General features: G+C 41.1%; 1 protein-coding gene across 4 annotated transcripts in view; it reads left to right on the top strand.

Moving 5' to 3' along the window:
* Positions 1 to 18315, top strand: part of cfap74 (cilia and flagella associated protein 74) — a 190787-nt gene that overhangs the window by 118201 nt on the left and 54271 nt on the right. For all 4 annotated transcript variants that reach the window (XM_048561032.2, XM_059638059.1, XM_048561033.2 and 1 more), the window contains 3 exons: positions 5602 to 5730; positions 13582 to 13669; positions 17921 to 18094. In XM_048561032.2, coding sequence (XP_048416989.1) covers positions 5602 to 5730; positions 13582 to 13669; positions 17921 to 18094 — 391 coding nt within the window. The remainder of the gene's footprint in view (positions 1 to 5601; positions 5731 to 13581; positions 13670 to 17920; positions 18095 to 18315) is intronic.

Raw genomic sequence — 18315 nt, forward strand, 5'->3', positions numbered from 1 at the left:
TACAAGAATTTCATTTGGTCCCATGTTGCTATTCTTTCCACTGTTTTTCATTTCATTCTACTGATAATCAACTGTCTTTTAAGTAGCATCTATAACTTATTCTATATTGTTATTTAAATAATTCCTCTTTGCTTCCTGTTGTTTCTTCCCAGCAGTTGATGTAATAATTCAACAGATTTGTGTAAACTTTTGCATACTTTTGGGAATACCCTTCCTAAATAGAAATGGTACTGTAAACCGACATTATAAGTATTCCCAGGACTTGAAGGTACACAGAAAGAAAAATGATCTTTTTTGTAAGTTTTGATACTATGTTTGCACAGTTCACAGTTGGATTAACAAACTGTACAGCATTTCTAGTACTCCAATATTTGTTAGCCCCAAGAGAAATAGTAAAGGATAATTGTTTTAGAGCTATTTGTAACTGCCAGCTATGCTTTCATTATGATTGAGAGAATTACATTCTCAGGCAACACATTCTAAAAATCACAGTGTAATAACTTAGGAAGTCTGACTAGAAAAGGAACATGATTTATTGTTGAACACCAAAATCTTGAATCACATAGGCTGGTTACAGCTCAAGATAGTCAGTTAGAACATAGAACATTACAGCACAGTACAGGCTCTTCGGCCCTCGATGTTGTGCCGACCTGTCATACCGATCTCAAGCCCATCTAACCTACACTATTCCATGTACGTCCATATGCTTATCCAATGACAACTTAAATGTACTTAAAGTTGGCGAATCTACCATTGCAGGCAAAGCGTTCCATACCCTTACTACTCTCTGAGTAAAGAAACTACCTCTGACATCTGTCCTATATCTTTCACCCCTCAATATAAAGCTATGCCCCCTCGTGCTCGCCATCACCGTCCTAGGAAAAAGGCTCTCCCTATCCACCCTATCTAATCCTTTGATTATCTTAAATGTCTCAATTAAGTCACCTCTCAATTACCTTCACTCTAACGAAGAAGAAGGTTGAGAGGTGACTTAATTGAGACATATAAGATAATCAAAGGGTTAGATAGGGTGGATAGGGAGAGCCTTTTTTCTAGGATGGTGACGGCGAGCACGAGGGGGCATAGCTTTAAATTGTTAGTTCTGCAGTCCCATAGCTGGGTCTGCTTTAACTTTCTTGTTTAACCTATTTTTCCTAATCAACACGTTCAGAGATGTTATTACAAACCTCAGGAGCGGGTGAGGACTTGAAACCAGGCCTCCCAGTCCAAGGGTGTGAACACTACCAATTCAGCACAAGAGAGCCCCATGGATTTGCTTCCTATTTCTATTTGGTCAGAAATCACACAACACCATGTTAAAAGATTTATTTGAAAACACAAGCTTTCGGAGTTTTACTCCTTCACGTGTTAGTGAGAGAGGTAAACGTTTTATCAGTATAAAGAAAGGGTGAAATTTTAGGTCAGACAATGTATGTTAGGTGTGAGGCCTTGTTTAGAATCTGTTTGTGTTTTGGTATGGAGTCAGAGAGTTTTATTTCTGAAACTATTGGGGGGGGAGGAGGGAGAGAGAGAGCGAGAGAGAGACTGTGTGTGTGTGTGTGTGTGTGTGTGTGTGTGTGTGTGTGTGTGTGTGTGTGTGTGTGTGTGTGTGTGTGTGTGTGTGTGTAGAGAGAGAGGTGTGTTTGTGTGTGTGTTGGGGGGTGCGGGGAGGGGGGAGAGTATGTGTGTTGGGGGGAGAGAGTGTGTGTGGGGGAGGTGGGGAGGGGTGTGGTGGGGGATGGTGGAGAGAGAGAGCAAGAGAGTGTGTGTGCGCGTGCACTTGAGAGAGTGTGTGCATGAGAGAGGATCTGTGTGAGAGTGTGTGTTTGAGAGAGACAGTGTGTTTGAAAGGATCTGTGTGTGTGAGAGAGAGAGATTGTGTCTGTGAGTAAGTGTGTGTGTATGGTTATGTGTGTGTCAGAGCGTATAGTGTGGTGGGTTCATCTGTAGTGTGACATGAACAGTTGAGGCCATCATCATGGATTTCAAACTTGGCTATCAGCCTCTGCTCGGCGACTGCATTGTTCTGTATCTGAAGTGTCCATTGGAGGACATTTACCCAAAGATCTGAGGTAATGTCCTTGACTGCTCAATTATAGGATAAATTCCATATCTAGTGACTTATTTCTCAGTATTATTTGTACATATATTGGTTGATTAACTAGTAAAATACCAAATTTATAATTTCCAATTACCAAAATTCATTAGTAATATAAACATCTTTACAAAACGAAAGGTTACATATGTTTACTGCTACTTATTAAGAAAACTCACAGACAGTCAAGTACTGATACAATTGTTTAAAATTTACTGCAAGTATCACAACCCAACTCGACTGTAACCCAATTAATGATATAACTTGGCCAAGATTCCACTAAACAGTGACTGTCTCTGGAAGTATCCATGGTTCAATCCTTATGTTGTGTTGTTCTTCGAAGCTCTGTCACTGACTTATTCTGGTGTTGGATTCTTATTCTATTTTCTCTTTCTAAAAGTTTACAGTGTGATATTTCTGATGATTCTTTTATCCCCTATTTTGGTTAGCCACTCTAGAGACCTCAAGTCTATAGCTTGCCTTCGTATCAGAAGTAGCTAGTTATATTCAGGAAAGGCTGTCTGTTTAAAATACAGCTTTTCCTGCAATTAACCCTTTTACTTCACAACATTAAGTCTCCCTACGAAAGCAATTGTCCAATAGCCATGAGGCAGCAGGTTATCAAGTGGTTGCTATCTTCTCTCTCCCAGGAAACAGCTTGTTTATGTTATTTCTTCCAGTGGTGGTTAATTTGCATGTTTTTGAGAAATGGGTCCAGGCAGAGTGGAACCTCAATTGTCAGTGTTCAACCCACTTTTGGTGGGGATGTAAATATAAGGCAGTATTTTCTTTTTCACATCAGAACTCTGACATCAAGGCATTACTGGATCCAGCCTGCACTCATTGGGAGAAATCAGCTAAAATTGATTTTTGCAGCATTGGTCAGTAAGTGGCCAGAGGACTCGTTGGGAATTTTAAAGATGGCAGGTGGGTCCCTGAGGCTGGAGGACCAATGAAAGATTCTCCAGCAGACACCACAGTGATTCCACGTTCTGGATTAGGAGCTGCTGGTGCCTGCAGAGAAACAGAAAGAGGGAGGGATGCCTCAAATGCGTCAAATACAAGGCAACCCCTTCACTGGAAGGACAGTGGCCACATCTGTGCCCACTGAGTGCAGGGTGAGAGGTCCCTTGTAAGATTGTAACCTACTTCCAGCTGGAGACCACTGTGTTTAACCGATTGCACTTCAGCTGCTATGTGAAGCTTGCTGCTGAATGGAAAAATCCAGTTGATGTGACCAAGAGGCCTTAATGCGTCCCCATATCATTTAATTGCCTACATACTGCTTTCAGGGGGATGCTCAAAACGATTTGGGGATGGAATTGTGCCAGCAAACTGACATACCAGCCAGAAGCGCAAAATGATGCCTCTCAGTTCCTCCCTGCCAATAATGAAACATCAGGCCTGGCCACAAGACAAAACTGAACTTAAAAACTTAACAATACCTCCATTTCCATGAGTGGCCAACATCTGTGATTGACTGATCATGTTTTAGAAGCATTGCCTTCCAACATCCGTCAATTTCCCGAATGACAAAACTACGCAGTAATTACTTACATCTGGTGTTAAATAAGGGCACAAATTACAGAAGTGTAACGCATGATGTGTTCTCTTCGTTTCAATAGTATCATAAAATGCTCAGAATTTTTGATGCCTAAACAAGTAACAGTGTTTGGTAAAACAAACTGTTTCACAATATTCTGCTCTGGCCTGCATACTCAACCTTGTTTTTGCAGCTCCTCAGTTGTCATTCTTCAGTCTCCAGAATGCAGTTATTTTTATTTCCTCCAGATTCACCATTAAAGCTAATCTATATTTTTCTTCCAAATTCCTTTCAAGAAACAAGCATAAAACTTACAAATCATTGTATTTAAGTCGATTAATGATGTAAAAATATTCAGAATTCACAATGTCTCAAGCATCACTTCCATTAAATCATGCGTTTTTCATCTAATGTGAAACATCTTGAGTGAGCAGTTACAACTCATTCCCATCACAGTAAGAGTGAACAGCAGGTTCTTTCTTAAATAGGTCTTGGGAGCCTGACTAGATTATCCACTTTGTCTCAGTTTATGTTTCTCTTTAATTTCTAGTCATTAAGAACATTATAAAATTACTACTATCCATTTTAGGATTTTTATAATCTAATGTCCACAGTTATTTCTATCAAAATGTACTGAAAATTTATAGAATCAAAGCTAGGGTTGTCTATGAAGAAAGTGACGATTCCTACACTTATGCCGCATCTAGTTTATGTGTATGTCTCTTTGTGTGTTTTGTCTTGAGGGCAGCACACAAGCATACACGTTAGGAGCAAGAATAGGCCATTTGGCCTCTTGAGCCTGTTCTGCCATTCAATAAGATCATGGCTGACCCACTTGTGGCCTGAACTCCATATTCTCACTCATTCCCTGATAACCTCTGGCTCCCCTTTTGGCCAAGAATTTATTTACCTCTGCTTTAAAAATATTTAATGACCCAGCCTGCACCGCTCTGTGTACCTCAGAATTCTGCGAGTTGTCCATTGCAGTAAATGCTGTTTTTCTATTCTACCTGCCAAGGTTGACAGGTACACATTTTTCTCATTATATTTCATCTGTCAATTTTTTGCCCACTCCCTTAACCAATTTATATCCATTATGCCCTCTTCACAACTTCCTGTTATGCCTACGAGGAGCAGGAAAGTCAATGTTTCAGGCCAAAACACTTCATCAGGACTGGGGAGGGGAGGGGAGCCCAGAAGTAAATAGATGGAGAGGGGTGGGGCTGAGAGAAGGGTAGGTGGGATGGTGATAAGTGGATGCAGGTAGGAGGTTATTGTGATTAGTCACTGGGAAGGGAGAAGTAGATAGGTGAGTAGAGATGGACAGGCCGAGTAAGGTAAGGGAGGCGAGGAGAAGGAGGAGGGCTGGACATGGTATAAGACTTGGGGTGAAGGGACCTTGAAGCTGGTGAAGTCAATATTAAGGCCATTGGGCTGTAAGCTCCCAAGGCAAAATATCAGGTGTTGTTCCTCCAGTTTACGTTTGGCCTCATCCTTCTCTCTGCACACAAGAACCAACCTGACCTTCCAGTTGCCATTCATTTTAATTCCTCTTCGCAATCCCCCAGTGACATGTCCATCCTTATCAGAGTGAGGCCTCAATTTGCCTTGGCAGCAATTACAGGCCTAAATGGAGAGCAGGAGGTTTGCCGGTGCATGTCTGTGACCCCTGTCCACTATCACCCCAGAGCCTCAGGAATGTTATTAACTCTTGACTGCCCATGGGCAATTAGGGAGAGACAACATGAACAAATAAAAACAAATGGCTCTTGAAGGTACAAGATTATAAACTGGCTTAGCAGATAGCATTTCTCCTTTGCCTCGACATCTGCCTAATTGTTTACAGTCATTTCTGTGATCATGTGGCTCTGGATCAGGTATTTCTCAGCTGATTTATCAAGTATGTACCAATGCTTCATTGCATTTATTTATATTCTATTTTATTAATGCTTTATTTCATCAGGGCAAGCGTAGCACTCCAGTTAAAATTTGAAGTGTGCTCCGAGTTGAGAAATCACTTAGAACTGCTACCAAAAACTGGTTACATCCAAGCGCATTCCAACTTTAGTTTTCAGCTCAAATTTCTACCCAGGTAAGAGCTTCATTAAAACATTAATGAGTCCAAAACTAGCAAAAGAAACATTTAAAAATAACCATACCTAGGAATCAACACTGACAATAAATTAGCAGATGGACAATTTGTATTTGTATAAATTTTTGAAGATAGAAAATATGGTATATAAACAAGTATAGAAGTGGAACTAAATTACAAGACTAAGCCCAAAGACCTGGCTATGAATATGGGTTTCAAAAGAACTTGAAGATGAATTGAAGAACAGGAGAGTTCCTGATATGATTTGTAGGTAGATTGTTGTGTTCCCAATTATGTAGGCTGTGGGGTGGTTGTGAGTAACATGGAAAGGCAATGTGAGAGGACTGGAGGAGACAATGGATGGCGTAAAATATAATGACAAAGGATTGGGTGAAATCGTAAAATATAACAGTGTCACTTGTTACCAGTACATGTCATACTCTATTGTAGTCAGAGTTTGACACGATCATGCAACTTAAACACTATATTTTCAGTGTTATGCAGAGTCCCCATAGTTCCTTGCCAACAAGGTAGACAAGATGGTGAGGAAGGATTTGGCACATTTGCCTTCATTGGTCATAATATTGAATATAGAAGTTGGGATGATGTGTTATGGCTGATCAGGACATTGGTTTGGCCACTTGTAGAATACTGTGTACAATTCTGGTTGCTCTTCTACAGGAAGGATGTTATTAAATTTGAGAGGGTGCAAAAAATATTTGCAAGAACATTGCCAGGACTGGTGGGTTTGAGCTACAGGGAAACACTGAATAGTTTGGGGCTAATATCCCTAGGGCATCAGAGACTGAGGGGTGACCATATAGAGGGTTATAAAATCATGAGGGGCATAGATAGGGAGAAAAACAGAAGTCTTTTTCATTGGGTGACGGAGTTTAAAACTAGAGGACGTAGGTTTAAGGTAAGAGTTTAAAGAAATAAAAGGGACTTGAGGGGTAACTTTTTCATGCAGAGGATGGTGTATGTATATAACGAGCTGCCAGAGGAAGTGATGGAGGTGGGTACAATTACAACATTTAAAAGGCTTCTGGATGGGCATATGAATAGGAAGGATTTAGAGGGATGTGGGCCAAATGCTGACAAATGGGACTAGGTCAGATTGGGATGTCTGATCAGCATGAATGATTTGGATCGACGAGTCTGTTTCCATGCTGTATGACCCTATCTCCGTATACCAAAGAAGAAAGGACATGTTGGTAGCAAAGAACGCTGGGAAGGAAGTAATCCCTTTAAGAAGTTTTATCATCAATGATACTTTAACCCTTACTTATCATGCGACTATTCACATGCATCTACCCATAACTGATTGATCAAGTTTGTTTTTTGATTTGGTGATACTTAATTTCATGTTAATACAGAAATTAATTTTATTCTTATTGTTTTCTCAAAGTAACTGGTCTCCAATATTAAATTTCTGCAGTGTTAAAGTAGAATTTCAGAGATACACACAGAGACTTAGAGAATTTTATAATCCACAGTGTAGCAAAGTATAAACCAAAACAAATGTCCTGTTATGTACCTAAATGCTGCAAGGGAGAATGAATCTTTTAGCAGTAATAGCTATTATTTTATTTCTTAACATAGCTTATTTTGTTGATAATCTTTCAAGTAAGATAACATTTTAAATTTATAACTTGGGTTCCACAGGGATCAATGCTGGGACTGCAATTGTCCGCAAAATATATTAATGACTTGGAGGAAAGAAGTGAATGTACAATAGCCAGATTTGAAGATGACAAAAAAAAGGTGGAAAGACGGATTACAGTTTACAAAGAGATATTGATAGGTTAAGAAAATAGGAAAATAACTTGGCAAATGGTGTATAATGTGGGAAAATGTGATGTTGTTCATTGTGGAAGGGAGAGCAAAAGAACGGAATATTATATAATTTCAGAATATTTGCAGGAAGCTGCACAATGAAGGGGCTTCAGGACACTTACGCACAAAATGCAGAAAACTAGCGCAAAGGTCCACCAGGTAATCTGGAAGGCAATGAAATTTTGGCCTTTTTTTCAAGGGGTTTAGAGTATAAGAGAAGGGTGGTGTTAGTGAAGGTTTTCAAGATGCTGGTGAGCATCTGGAGTACTGTCAGCAGTTTTTGTCCCTTATTTAAGGAAAGATATTATTTCATTGGAGTCTATTCAGAGAAGGTTCATAACATGATCCCTTGTATGGTGCGGCAATTGTGTTATGTACAAAGGCTAGACAGGTTGAGACTCTGTTTGTTGGAGTATAAAAAATGAATGGTGATCTCATTGAAACATGTAGAATTCTTAAGAGGCAAGACAGGGTAGAAGCTGAAATCATCTTTCACCTCATGAGAGAGTCTAGGACCAGAGGAGTTAATCTCAGAATAAAGCGGTGCCAATTTAAAACGGAAATGAGGAGGACTTTCTCCTCTCAGAGGATTGGAAGTCTTTCAAGCTCATTGCCACAGAGACCTGTGGAGGCAGATCCCTTGTGTACATTTAAGGCTGAGATAAATAACTTCTTCATCATTTGGGGAATCAAGAGTTATGGGGAAAATGCAGGAAAGTAGATATGTGGAATGTTGGATCAGCCATGATCCTTTTGAATGACACAACAGGCTCGAGGGGCCGAACAGTCTACTCTTGTTACTATTTCTTATGGCCTTATAAAAAACTGAGATCAAAACCAATGAAAGAAATTAATGAGTTGTGAAGACTAGTCTATTACCATGGAACATCTTGTTTTCATGAACTTACAAAGATATTTTCAGATATTTCTGCTTACAGGAAACACAGGCAAAAGACAAATATAGGAAAGTTCGACCATAGTATAGGTGGTATTTTATAGTTCAGTATATGTAGCTATCAATCAATTCTTTGCTAGATATGAATTGTAAAACATTACTTTGCATTTCACTAGACGACATAGCTTTAGTTTTATGTAGTTTATTTGAGTATATGCAAAAGTAATCATAATTTGAAAGTAAATACACAAACCACTTAACCCAGATTTAAAATGATGTTATAACCAACAGCTATTATTATTTCTATTCAGACCATATTGACTATGACATAAGATTTTAAATAAAAAGCAGGTGACTGAGGATGAAACTTCAGGGGCACCCAATAGGAACAAGTGGAATTGAAGCCATTCCATCACTCTTCACTCTTTCTGCTCTGTAGTTCATCATGTGCTGACAACATTGAGATGAATAGAGTGGAATAAAGCTCTTGCTCAGGTAACAGCTTTACTCCATCCCTGTATCATTGTATACACTGCACCTAATGACCATGCCTAATTGCCTGTGGGCAAGTTGCACTGAACCACCTTCCTGAACCACTGCAATCAACGTGGTGGAGATTTTCACACAGTGCTGTTTGAAGGAAGTTCAGACTTTTACCCAGCAACATTAGAGGATCACAGATAAAGTTCTAAATTAGGGTGATATGTGGTTGAGAAAGGAACTTCCAGGTGGTGTTGTTCTGATGCATCTGCTGCCCTTGTTCTTTGAGGTTGTAGAGGTAACAATTTTGGATGATGCTGTTGAATGAGCTGTTGCAATGCAACTTGTAGATGGCACACACTACTGCTACTTTACTGGTGGTGGAAGGAGTGAATGCTTTTGAGTGAGGTGCCAATTAATTGGGCTGCTTCGTCCTGGATGTTGTTAAGCTTCTTGAGTGTTGTTCATACTGCATTCATCCAGGTAAGTGGAGAGTTCCATTACACTCCTCACTTGACCCTTCCAGATGGTGAACTGGCTTTGAGGAATTGCAACTTGAGTTACTCACTGCAGAACTGTAAGCTTCTGTCCTGCTTTTGCTGTGTATGAACATAAATTGCTTCAGTACCTGCACCATTGCAATTGATGCTGAATACTGTGCAATCGTCAATGAAAATCCCACTTTGGACCCTGTGAAGGAGGGAAGGTCATTGTTAAAGCAGCTGAAGATGGTTGTCCTGAGAACAGTACCCTGAAGAACTCTTGAACTGATGTACTGGGACTGATATGATTGGTTTACAACATCCACATTCCATCTTGCTTTGTGCTGGGTATGATTGCTACCAGCAGAGGATTTCTCCTGATTGATGCCACACTCGATTAATAGGGCAGTCACTCTGAGCTCACCTCTGGAGTTTAGCTCTTTTAGCTCTTTTATCCATGTTTGAACCAACGCTGTATGTGATAAGGAGCTGGGCGGCCCTGGCAGAACTCAAACTAAGTATCAGCCATGTATTCAATAAAAACTGAATGAACTATGGATGTGTAAATCAGAAACAAAGACATAAGGAAAAGCTCAGCAGGTCCAGGAGCATCTCCGAAGTGAGGTCCAAGTTAACATTTTAGGTCTAGTGACACTTCCTCAGAACTGATGGTAGCTAGGGAAAAGGTTGCTTTTTGTGCAGAAGATAAGGTGGGGAGAAGGGTGTAAGGAGTAAATGATAGGTTGAGATAGGCTGAAGAGAGAGAAAAACAGTTGGACAGACAAAGAAATGCATAACAATCAGCCAAGGAGAATGAATCGCTGTTACTGGGGATTGTTGTTGGCTAACAAGGGGTAGTATGTAATAGCAGACCATGTGATAACGAAGCCTGGTGTATGGGTGTTGGGATAAGGACGTGGGAGAAGGTGACTCAAACCCTAAAACTGTTGAACTTGATATTGAATCCAGAGGTAGAGTTCTCAAGTGGACAGTGAAGTGCTGTTCTTCCAGTTTATGCTGAGGCTTCTTGGAGTACTGTCGCAAGCGTAAGACAAAGAGTTTGGCCAGGGAGCACGTGGTGTGTTGAAGTGACAGGCAACTGGAAGCTCAGGGTCTTTTTTGCGGGCAGAATATAGATGTTCTGTGACACAGTTGCCCAGTCCATGCTTTGTTTCTCTAATATAAAGGAGACCACTTTGTGAGCGGTGAATGCAGTAGACTAGATAGTGAGAAGTGCAGGTAAAGTGCTGCTTCACCTGGAAGGTGTGTGTGTGGTCTTGGATTCTGAGGAGGGAGGAAGTAAACGGGCAGATCTTACACCTTATGAAGTTGGGGTAGATCCCATCGCACTGTGGTGGGTGTTGAGAGTGAAGGAGCTGAGGACTACGATGTTCCAAAGGGGACAGTCCTTGTGAAAGCTGACAAGGAAGGGGAGGGAATTATGCATCTGGTGGTGGCATCTCGCTGCAGGTGGCGGAAATGGTAGTTAATGATCATCTGGATGTGGATGCTGGTGGGATGGCAGGTGAGGACAAGGGGGGTGCCACAACGCTGTTGTGGAAGGGAAGAGGAGCAAGTATCATGATAACAGTTTTCCTGGTGTGGTCAGAGCAGAACTGAAGTGCATTACCTTAAAAGCAAGAAAAAACACTAACTGTTTCTGCCTTCTCTCTCTGTAGTGTTTGGGATGAGATCCCTGATTAGGCCTGTTACCCTGGACCCATCAGGGAGCCCTGGCTGACAGATATAAACAGGAGTCTCAGAGATTCTCTTCATTCTATGGACTGGCTCTGAGCTAGCTGGTCAGCTAGCCGAGTCCATGTATGTTGCACATGTAAATAAAGGGTGACTTGGTGAAGGGATATCAGTCTCTGTTTTAGTTATTTCAGTGGCAACGAGAGAGAACAATATTCCTGAAGAAAATTCACTCACAACAGTCATCTTTGAGTTAGGGTAAGCATTTCTGGCATTATGCCTTTATTTGGGAAGCTTGACTCATTTGATCCTGCCTTTGAAGGCTAGGCCCCATTTGTGGACAACAAAAATGTTGAAGGCAGGCTTAAACAAACAGCCTATAGCTTCACTCGATAACAAACCGACCCGGTCCTTGTTTGATTGTAGGACGACCCCTCATGCAACAACAGGGATAGCTCCAGGAGAGCAGCTGATGGGGAGCAGACTGTGCCAGATTAAACCTGATATTCCAAGACCTGAGGGAAGGGTAAAATGACATCAGAAACGCCAATGCCAGCCACATGCCTCCTCTAAGTGGGAGAGACAATTTACTTCAGAGGACAAAGTTTGGTGTCAAAACCACAGAAATAACCCTGCGTGGGTATGAGGTGAGGTCAACGGGCGGTCAGGTCTGTGATATACAAAGTTTGGGTGGGTGAGGCAGTGCTGAACAAACGTGGATCACAAGGGTGGCACGGTGGCTCAGTGGTTAGCACTGCAGCCTCACAGCGCCAGAGCCCCAGGTTCGATTCCAGCCTCAGGTGACTGTCTGTGCAGAGTTTGCACATTCTCCCCATGTCTGTGTGGGTTTCCTCCCACAGTCCAAAGATGTGCAGGCTAGGTGGATTGGCCATCCTAAATTGCCTGTAGTGTTCAGGGATGTGTGGGCTATAGTGGGGTTGGTCTGGGTGGGATTCTTCAAGAGGCGGTGTGGACTAGCTGGGCCAGAGGGCCTGTTTCCACACTGTAGGTAATCTAGTCTAATCTAATCTAATTATAAAGCTGCTGCCTGTCAAAAGGCACAGGGGTAAAACATCCCAACCCCTCAGAACAGCCAGAAAGTCTGTCAGAAAACTGTGGTTTCTCCCCCTCCACCTAGTGTCAAAGAAAGCTCAGAATCCGAGATGGATGCAGCCAATGTCACAGTCCCGCTTCTGCTACCACCAGAAGATGAGTACGAATTTCTTCCAAGATGCGCAAGGCACAAGACACACGCTACAGTCTGGTACACACCACCCATGTCTGAGTCAGAGTTGGAGGAACCAGACCTGGTGCAAAAACATCCCAGGAAGAGCTGCAAGAAAAAATAACAGGCTACATCCATGGACTTGGAGGGTGTGCGGGCATAGTGGTTTGAACATGGACCAGGTGGACCTCATTGGGTATGAGATCCCTGATTGAGGCTGCTAACTTTGGCTAATCAGCGAACCTTTGCTGACAAATATACTCAGGAGTCTCAGAGATTCTCCTCATTCTAGGCCCAGGCTTAGACTGTGACCTGGCTGGTCAGATTCCATGCACAGTGCACATGTAAATAAAGGGTGCCTTGATGAAGGGATATCGGTCACAATGGAGTTATTTCAGTCAACCACCTGCCTACCCCCATAACACTTCCCCAAAACCGATCACAGCTTTGCATTTAATTTTGTAATGTAGAAATGACTGAATTTACTCGAGCTATAAAACAAAATGAATAAGCATCAGAGATAATGGGAACTGCAGATGCTGGAGAATCCAAGATAACAAAGTATGAAGCTGGATGAACACAGCAGGCCAAGCAGCATCTCAGGAGCACAAAAGCTGATGTTTCGGGCCGAGACCCTTCATCTCTAGGCCCGAAACGTCAGCTTTTGTGCTCCTGAGATGCTGCTTGGCTTGCTGTGTTCATCCAGCTTCACACTTTGTTAAATGAATAAGCATCGTCGTGTTTTGAACCATTTACTCATATGCTGGGAAACTGAGCGCAGCTTAAACTCTTCTCCGCTCCCAGCACCACCTGTTTCACGTCATTCAACCCACTATGTCATTGGTCAATTTGTTATCAGCTCTTATTGTAATGAATTCATCTTTAACTAAAATTGCAGCATCCACTGACAGGTGTCTTTTTGTTGGGAAAATGGTCATTTTCATGACTGCATTTCAATGTGTTTGTTGTATTGGTCAAATTAAAATGAAACTAGTTGAATAGCATTCAATTTTGCTTGTGATTTTACAATAATTAATTCCTGACTGGCAGTAATGTTTTGACACAAAAGCAAAGTAGAACAAAAGTATAATTGGGCTAACATATTTGTGAGGCGTATTGTAAGTTTGGACATTTTTTTCTAGATTAGAAATTGACAAAATAACATTTTCATTAATGTGTTTTTTTTGTTAGGACTGCAAATGGCAATAGATATTCCAAAGTTATGTTATCTATTTCAGGCAATCTTTACCAGAAGATGCTAAAAAATATTTTAACAAGGTAACAAGAGTCCTGGAAGCTCCGATGAACATATTGGTGGCAAATCAGGTTACTATTAATTTTTTGTGATGTGCTAAAACAGTGTCCACCCAAAACTTGAATTTTTACTCTTGCCAATTAAATCGTTAAGATTAGCAATTTTTTGATCAATTTCTATACTTCTCAGTGCATTTAACTGTCCATGAACACTGTGCTGCAAAATCATACAAAGCAATTGTAATTTTGCGGTGACTCTTTCTTTATAAAGCATGTCTCTAAGGCTCAAATTAACTTTGAATTTAAGTATACTCAAACTGCTACCTCTAGAGAGATACCCTCCTCCGTACTCCATGATATGGTTGCATCTATGTTGGAAGTGAAGTAGTTGGTACAAAGTAAAACATATCTTTCACCACAGAATGACTTACACTCTACAACATGGAAACAGGTGTTTTACCCAGTCACTCAGTTTATTCTGCACACACACCATATTTCTACCCCCATATTGCAACCCATTCAGATATCCCTCTATCCCCAATCTTACTTATTCTTAAAGGTTGTTCTAAGTACATATTTTCAACTTGTTACCTAAATTGCCTGTAATTGCTTATCAGCTAAAAATTAGCTGGATTCTATAAATGGTGGGCGATCTATTTGTCCTGGCCACTCCACAAGCAATTAAGAAAAATATCTGCCTTTGGTTAGTCTCTGCTTCAGCCAGTAATACCAACTTCGTCGAAGGCTCACTGATGATGTTACCTAGAACGGTGACGAAACATCTGAAAACTAACCTTCCAGCTCAGCGAGCAAACTCACATCCAGAACCTCAACCTGAGCTACCAATCTTCTCAAAACTCGCTAGTAATACCAACATAAATTCCACAATTCAACCCACTTCAGTGTATTGCTCTTTGTAATTTAAAGGCGGGAAATAGGCCTAACATATGTTGTCCATCCTTAATTGTCTTTGAAAGTGATGCTACACTGTCTTCTTGATTCTCTGCTGTTCATATCATGTAGGTGCAGTCACAATATTGTCAAAGAGGCAGTTCCAGTATTTTAACCTGCTGACTTTTTGAAGCACTGATAATATGATTCTAAGTTAGGATGCTTAGTAACGTGGAGTGAAACCTGAAAGTAGTTGATTCCGATGTGCCTGTTGTCCTTGCCCTTCTAAGTGATAGAAGTCATAAGTTTGGAAAGTGCTGTTGAAGGAACCTTGGCAAGTTGCGATGCAATCATCTTATTTCTGATTTCTTGTTCTTAATTTCTAACATCTCAACATGTATCTTGGTTTCCTTGTTCTAAGTCCCTCAGATACAATAAAGTCAGTTTCTATCTGTTGTGTTCTATCTCTTCACAATCTGCTAAGTCTCTATCAAATCATTCCTGTTTCCTAATGATAACACCCCACTTCCTCAAGTGTGCCTTTGTATTTGCTTTGCCTCACATGAGATGGTAACATATGAATTTGCACTATGGTTCTCTGTTAAGCCAAAATCCTTCTGCTATCATGGCGTCCAAAACTGCACACAATGTTGTGATAAATACGAAGTTCCATGGATGCTGGAGATCTCAAACAACGACAGAAAATGGTGGAGAAATTCAGCAGGTCTGGCAGTGTCTGTGGGAAAAGAAAGTGTTGACATTTGAAGTCAAATATGACTCTTTCTTAGAACTGGTTAACTCTCTATAGTATTATGATTATCACCTTACAAAGGTTTTACATACAGGAGAATCACATTTTATGTCTTTGCTATTATTGCCGTAAAAATCAATTTGACAACACTACAGCTATAGAATCACTGAATTTTTCAGCACAGGAGGGCTTTTAGACCTGTACTGGTCTTCTAAAAGACCAATATGCCTTTGTCCATGTCCTTTTACATACTTTTTAACTATCCATCCATCCCTTTAAAGCTTATCATAAGTTTTACTTCCACGCCTTCTCTCTTGAAACTTCTCTTTAAAAGTCTTCTAATTTTTATGGTAATCTAAAATGTTATACATCACAGTTTTTGATTTATCCTTCTGTGCAAACCTATTCTTTATTTAGCTTATTAAAGCACTCCTCAGTTTTGAACTATCTATGAGACCTCATGTTAACGTGTTCTGTAGTTGAAGAAAGCCCTAGTCTCTGCCCTCTCTCATCATAATCAGAACCACTCTTCCTCATTTACTGTTACATGAGAGTACTGGATGTTCACCCACTAAACATAGAACATTTTGCACACTCCTTCATTCCCCGCCCCCACACCCTCATAATGGTTCCAGCTGACTACCACTGTTTACATCCTCCATGTGTCAAAGTGATTGTCAGTAAATTCCCACTACCAGGTTCAGGACACAGGGCAGCGTAATCTCTGTCATAATTACCATGGTTCATGAGGGCCATAATCTCCTGGTATTGTTTCATTGATGGGAGAAGCAAGGCAAACAGAATGTAAAAAGACTGCTCTATGTACTATGGCGTGGAGCAGCTGTATCTCTGCCTCCTCACACTAACTAGTATTTAATCTACATAAACAGTCTCAGCACTGGGCGCTCAGTAACCCAGCCATTGCACACCTTCCCTCCCCTCTGACTCTTCCGCACTCCTGCCACAAGCCCTGGGATCAATAACTAATTTTGGAAGCTGATTAGGTTGCAGTGTGGGAAGTGAATTTAGACTGAAATCTCGCCAGAGGACACTATCAGCTACTAATAAGTGCCTTATAGCTCAACTAATGGCATGACAATAGAAAGTACAGGCAAGAGTGAGGGAAACATAGATGTAGCTTGCTACAAACAATTGGATTTTATGTCCATGGTTCCCCATGGAAGGCTCATTCAGAAGGTCAGGAGGAATGGGATACAGGGGAACTTAGCTGCTTGGATACAGAATTGGCTGGCCAACAGAAGACAGCGAGTGGTAGTAGAAGGAAAATATTCTGCCTGGAAGTCAGTGGTGAGTGGGGTTCCACAGGGCTCTGTCCTTGGGCCTCTACTGTTTGTAATTTTTATTAATGACTTGGACGAGGGAATTGAAGGATGGGTCAGCAAGTTTGCAGACGACACAAAGGTCGGAGGTGTCGTTGACAGTGTAGAGGGCTGTTGTAGGCTGCAGCGGGACATTGACAGGATGCAGAGATGGGCTGAGAGGTGGCAGATGGAGTTCAACCTGGATAAATGCGAGGTGATGCATTTTGGAAGGTCGAATTTGAAAGCTGAGTACAGGATTAAGGATAGGATTCTTGGCAGCGTGGAGGAACAGAGGGATCTTGGTGTGCAGATACATAGATCCCTTAAAATGGCCACCCAAGTGGACAGGGTTGTTAAGAAAGCATATGGTGTTTTGGCTTTCATTTACAGGGGGATTGAGTTTAAGAGTCGTGAGATCTTGTTGCAGCTCTATAAAACTTTGGTTAGACCGCACTTGGAATACTGCGTCCAGTTCTGGGCGCCCTATTATAGGAAAGATGTGGATGCTTTGGAGAGGGTTCAGAGGAGGTTTACCAGGATGCTGCCTGGACTGGAGGGCTTATCTTATGAAGAGAGGTTGACTGAGCTCGGTCTCTTTTCATTGGAGAAAAGGAGGAGGAGAGGGGACCTAATTGAGGTATACAAGATAATGAGAGGCATAGATAGAGTCGATAGCCAGAGACTATTTCCCAGGGCGGAAATGGCTAGCACGAGGGGTCATAGTTTTAAGCTGGTTGGTGGAAAGTATAGAGGGGATGTCAGAGGCAGGTTCTTTACGCAGAGAGTTGTGAGAGCATGGAATGCGTTGCCAGCAGCAGTTGTGGAAGCAAGGTCATTGGGGTCATTTAAGAGACTGCTGGACATGCATATGGTCACAGAAATTTGAGGGTGCATCCATGAGGATCAATGGTCGGCACAACATTGTGGGCTGAAGGGCCTGTTCTGTGCTGTACTGTTCTATGTTCTATGTTCTATGTCCAATCCTTCATAGAAATTCCAAACCAAAATGAGTTTTCATGGTACATCATTACTTCTAGTATTTTGAATAAGAAAATCAAAAATTTAGTTCCTATGTTGGTGTAAGGGGAGAGGTTTTTTGAATTGTGATGGCTGTGTACAGAAAAAAAATGTTGACGTCCACACTAGAAATGACTCATAGGAACTCAGTAATTTTTGGTTAGATTAAGGATTGGACAACAACTGAACTTCTGAACGAAAATGTCAAATTTATGTTTTATTACTCTATCTATCACTTTCTCTTGTTATCTGGAATTTCTTGTTGCTTTAGAAAGACCTTAATTTTTAGAACTTCCAAATAATTTATCTCAAAGACACTCATGGCATTTACCTTTCTTTTAGACTACACCGATTCCTTTCACTGTTCATGCCGTTGTCACCAGTTCAGACTTGGAGATTGATCGTCAAACAATTGACTTTGGTTATTGTTCGATCTATGAATCTGTGTGGACTACTATCAGCCTCACAAACAAATCAATCCTGAGCCAGGAATATGGATTTGTTGATATTCCAGAGGTAAGAGAAAAGTTATTGAATTTCAGTCCCATTGATGTGATATTTAACAATAAATAAAATGAAATGCAGGATAAAGCATAGCCTTTTGACTAAATATACTGAGTCCATGGTCGCTGTCAGTGGTTCTTCATGCTGACTTGATGGGGAGGTCCTGCACGGCCTTTTGTTATTTGGTCCAATGATGTCATTCAAGTCTAATCAGCATGTTTTAAAGAAGGATC

Source organism: Stegostoma tigrinum, chromosome 28 (genome assembly GCF_030684315.1).
Source record: "Stegostoma tigrinum isolate sSteTig4 chromosome 28, sSteTig4.hap1, whole genome shotgun sequence".
In the NCBI taxonomy this organism is placed as follows: Eukaryota; Metazoa; Chordata; class Chondrichthyes; order Orectolobiformes; family Stegostomatidae; genus Stegostoma; species Stegostoma tigrinum.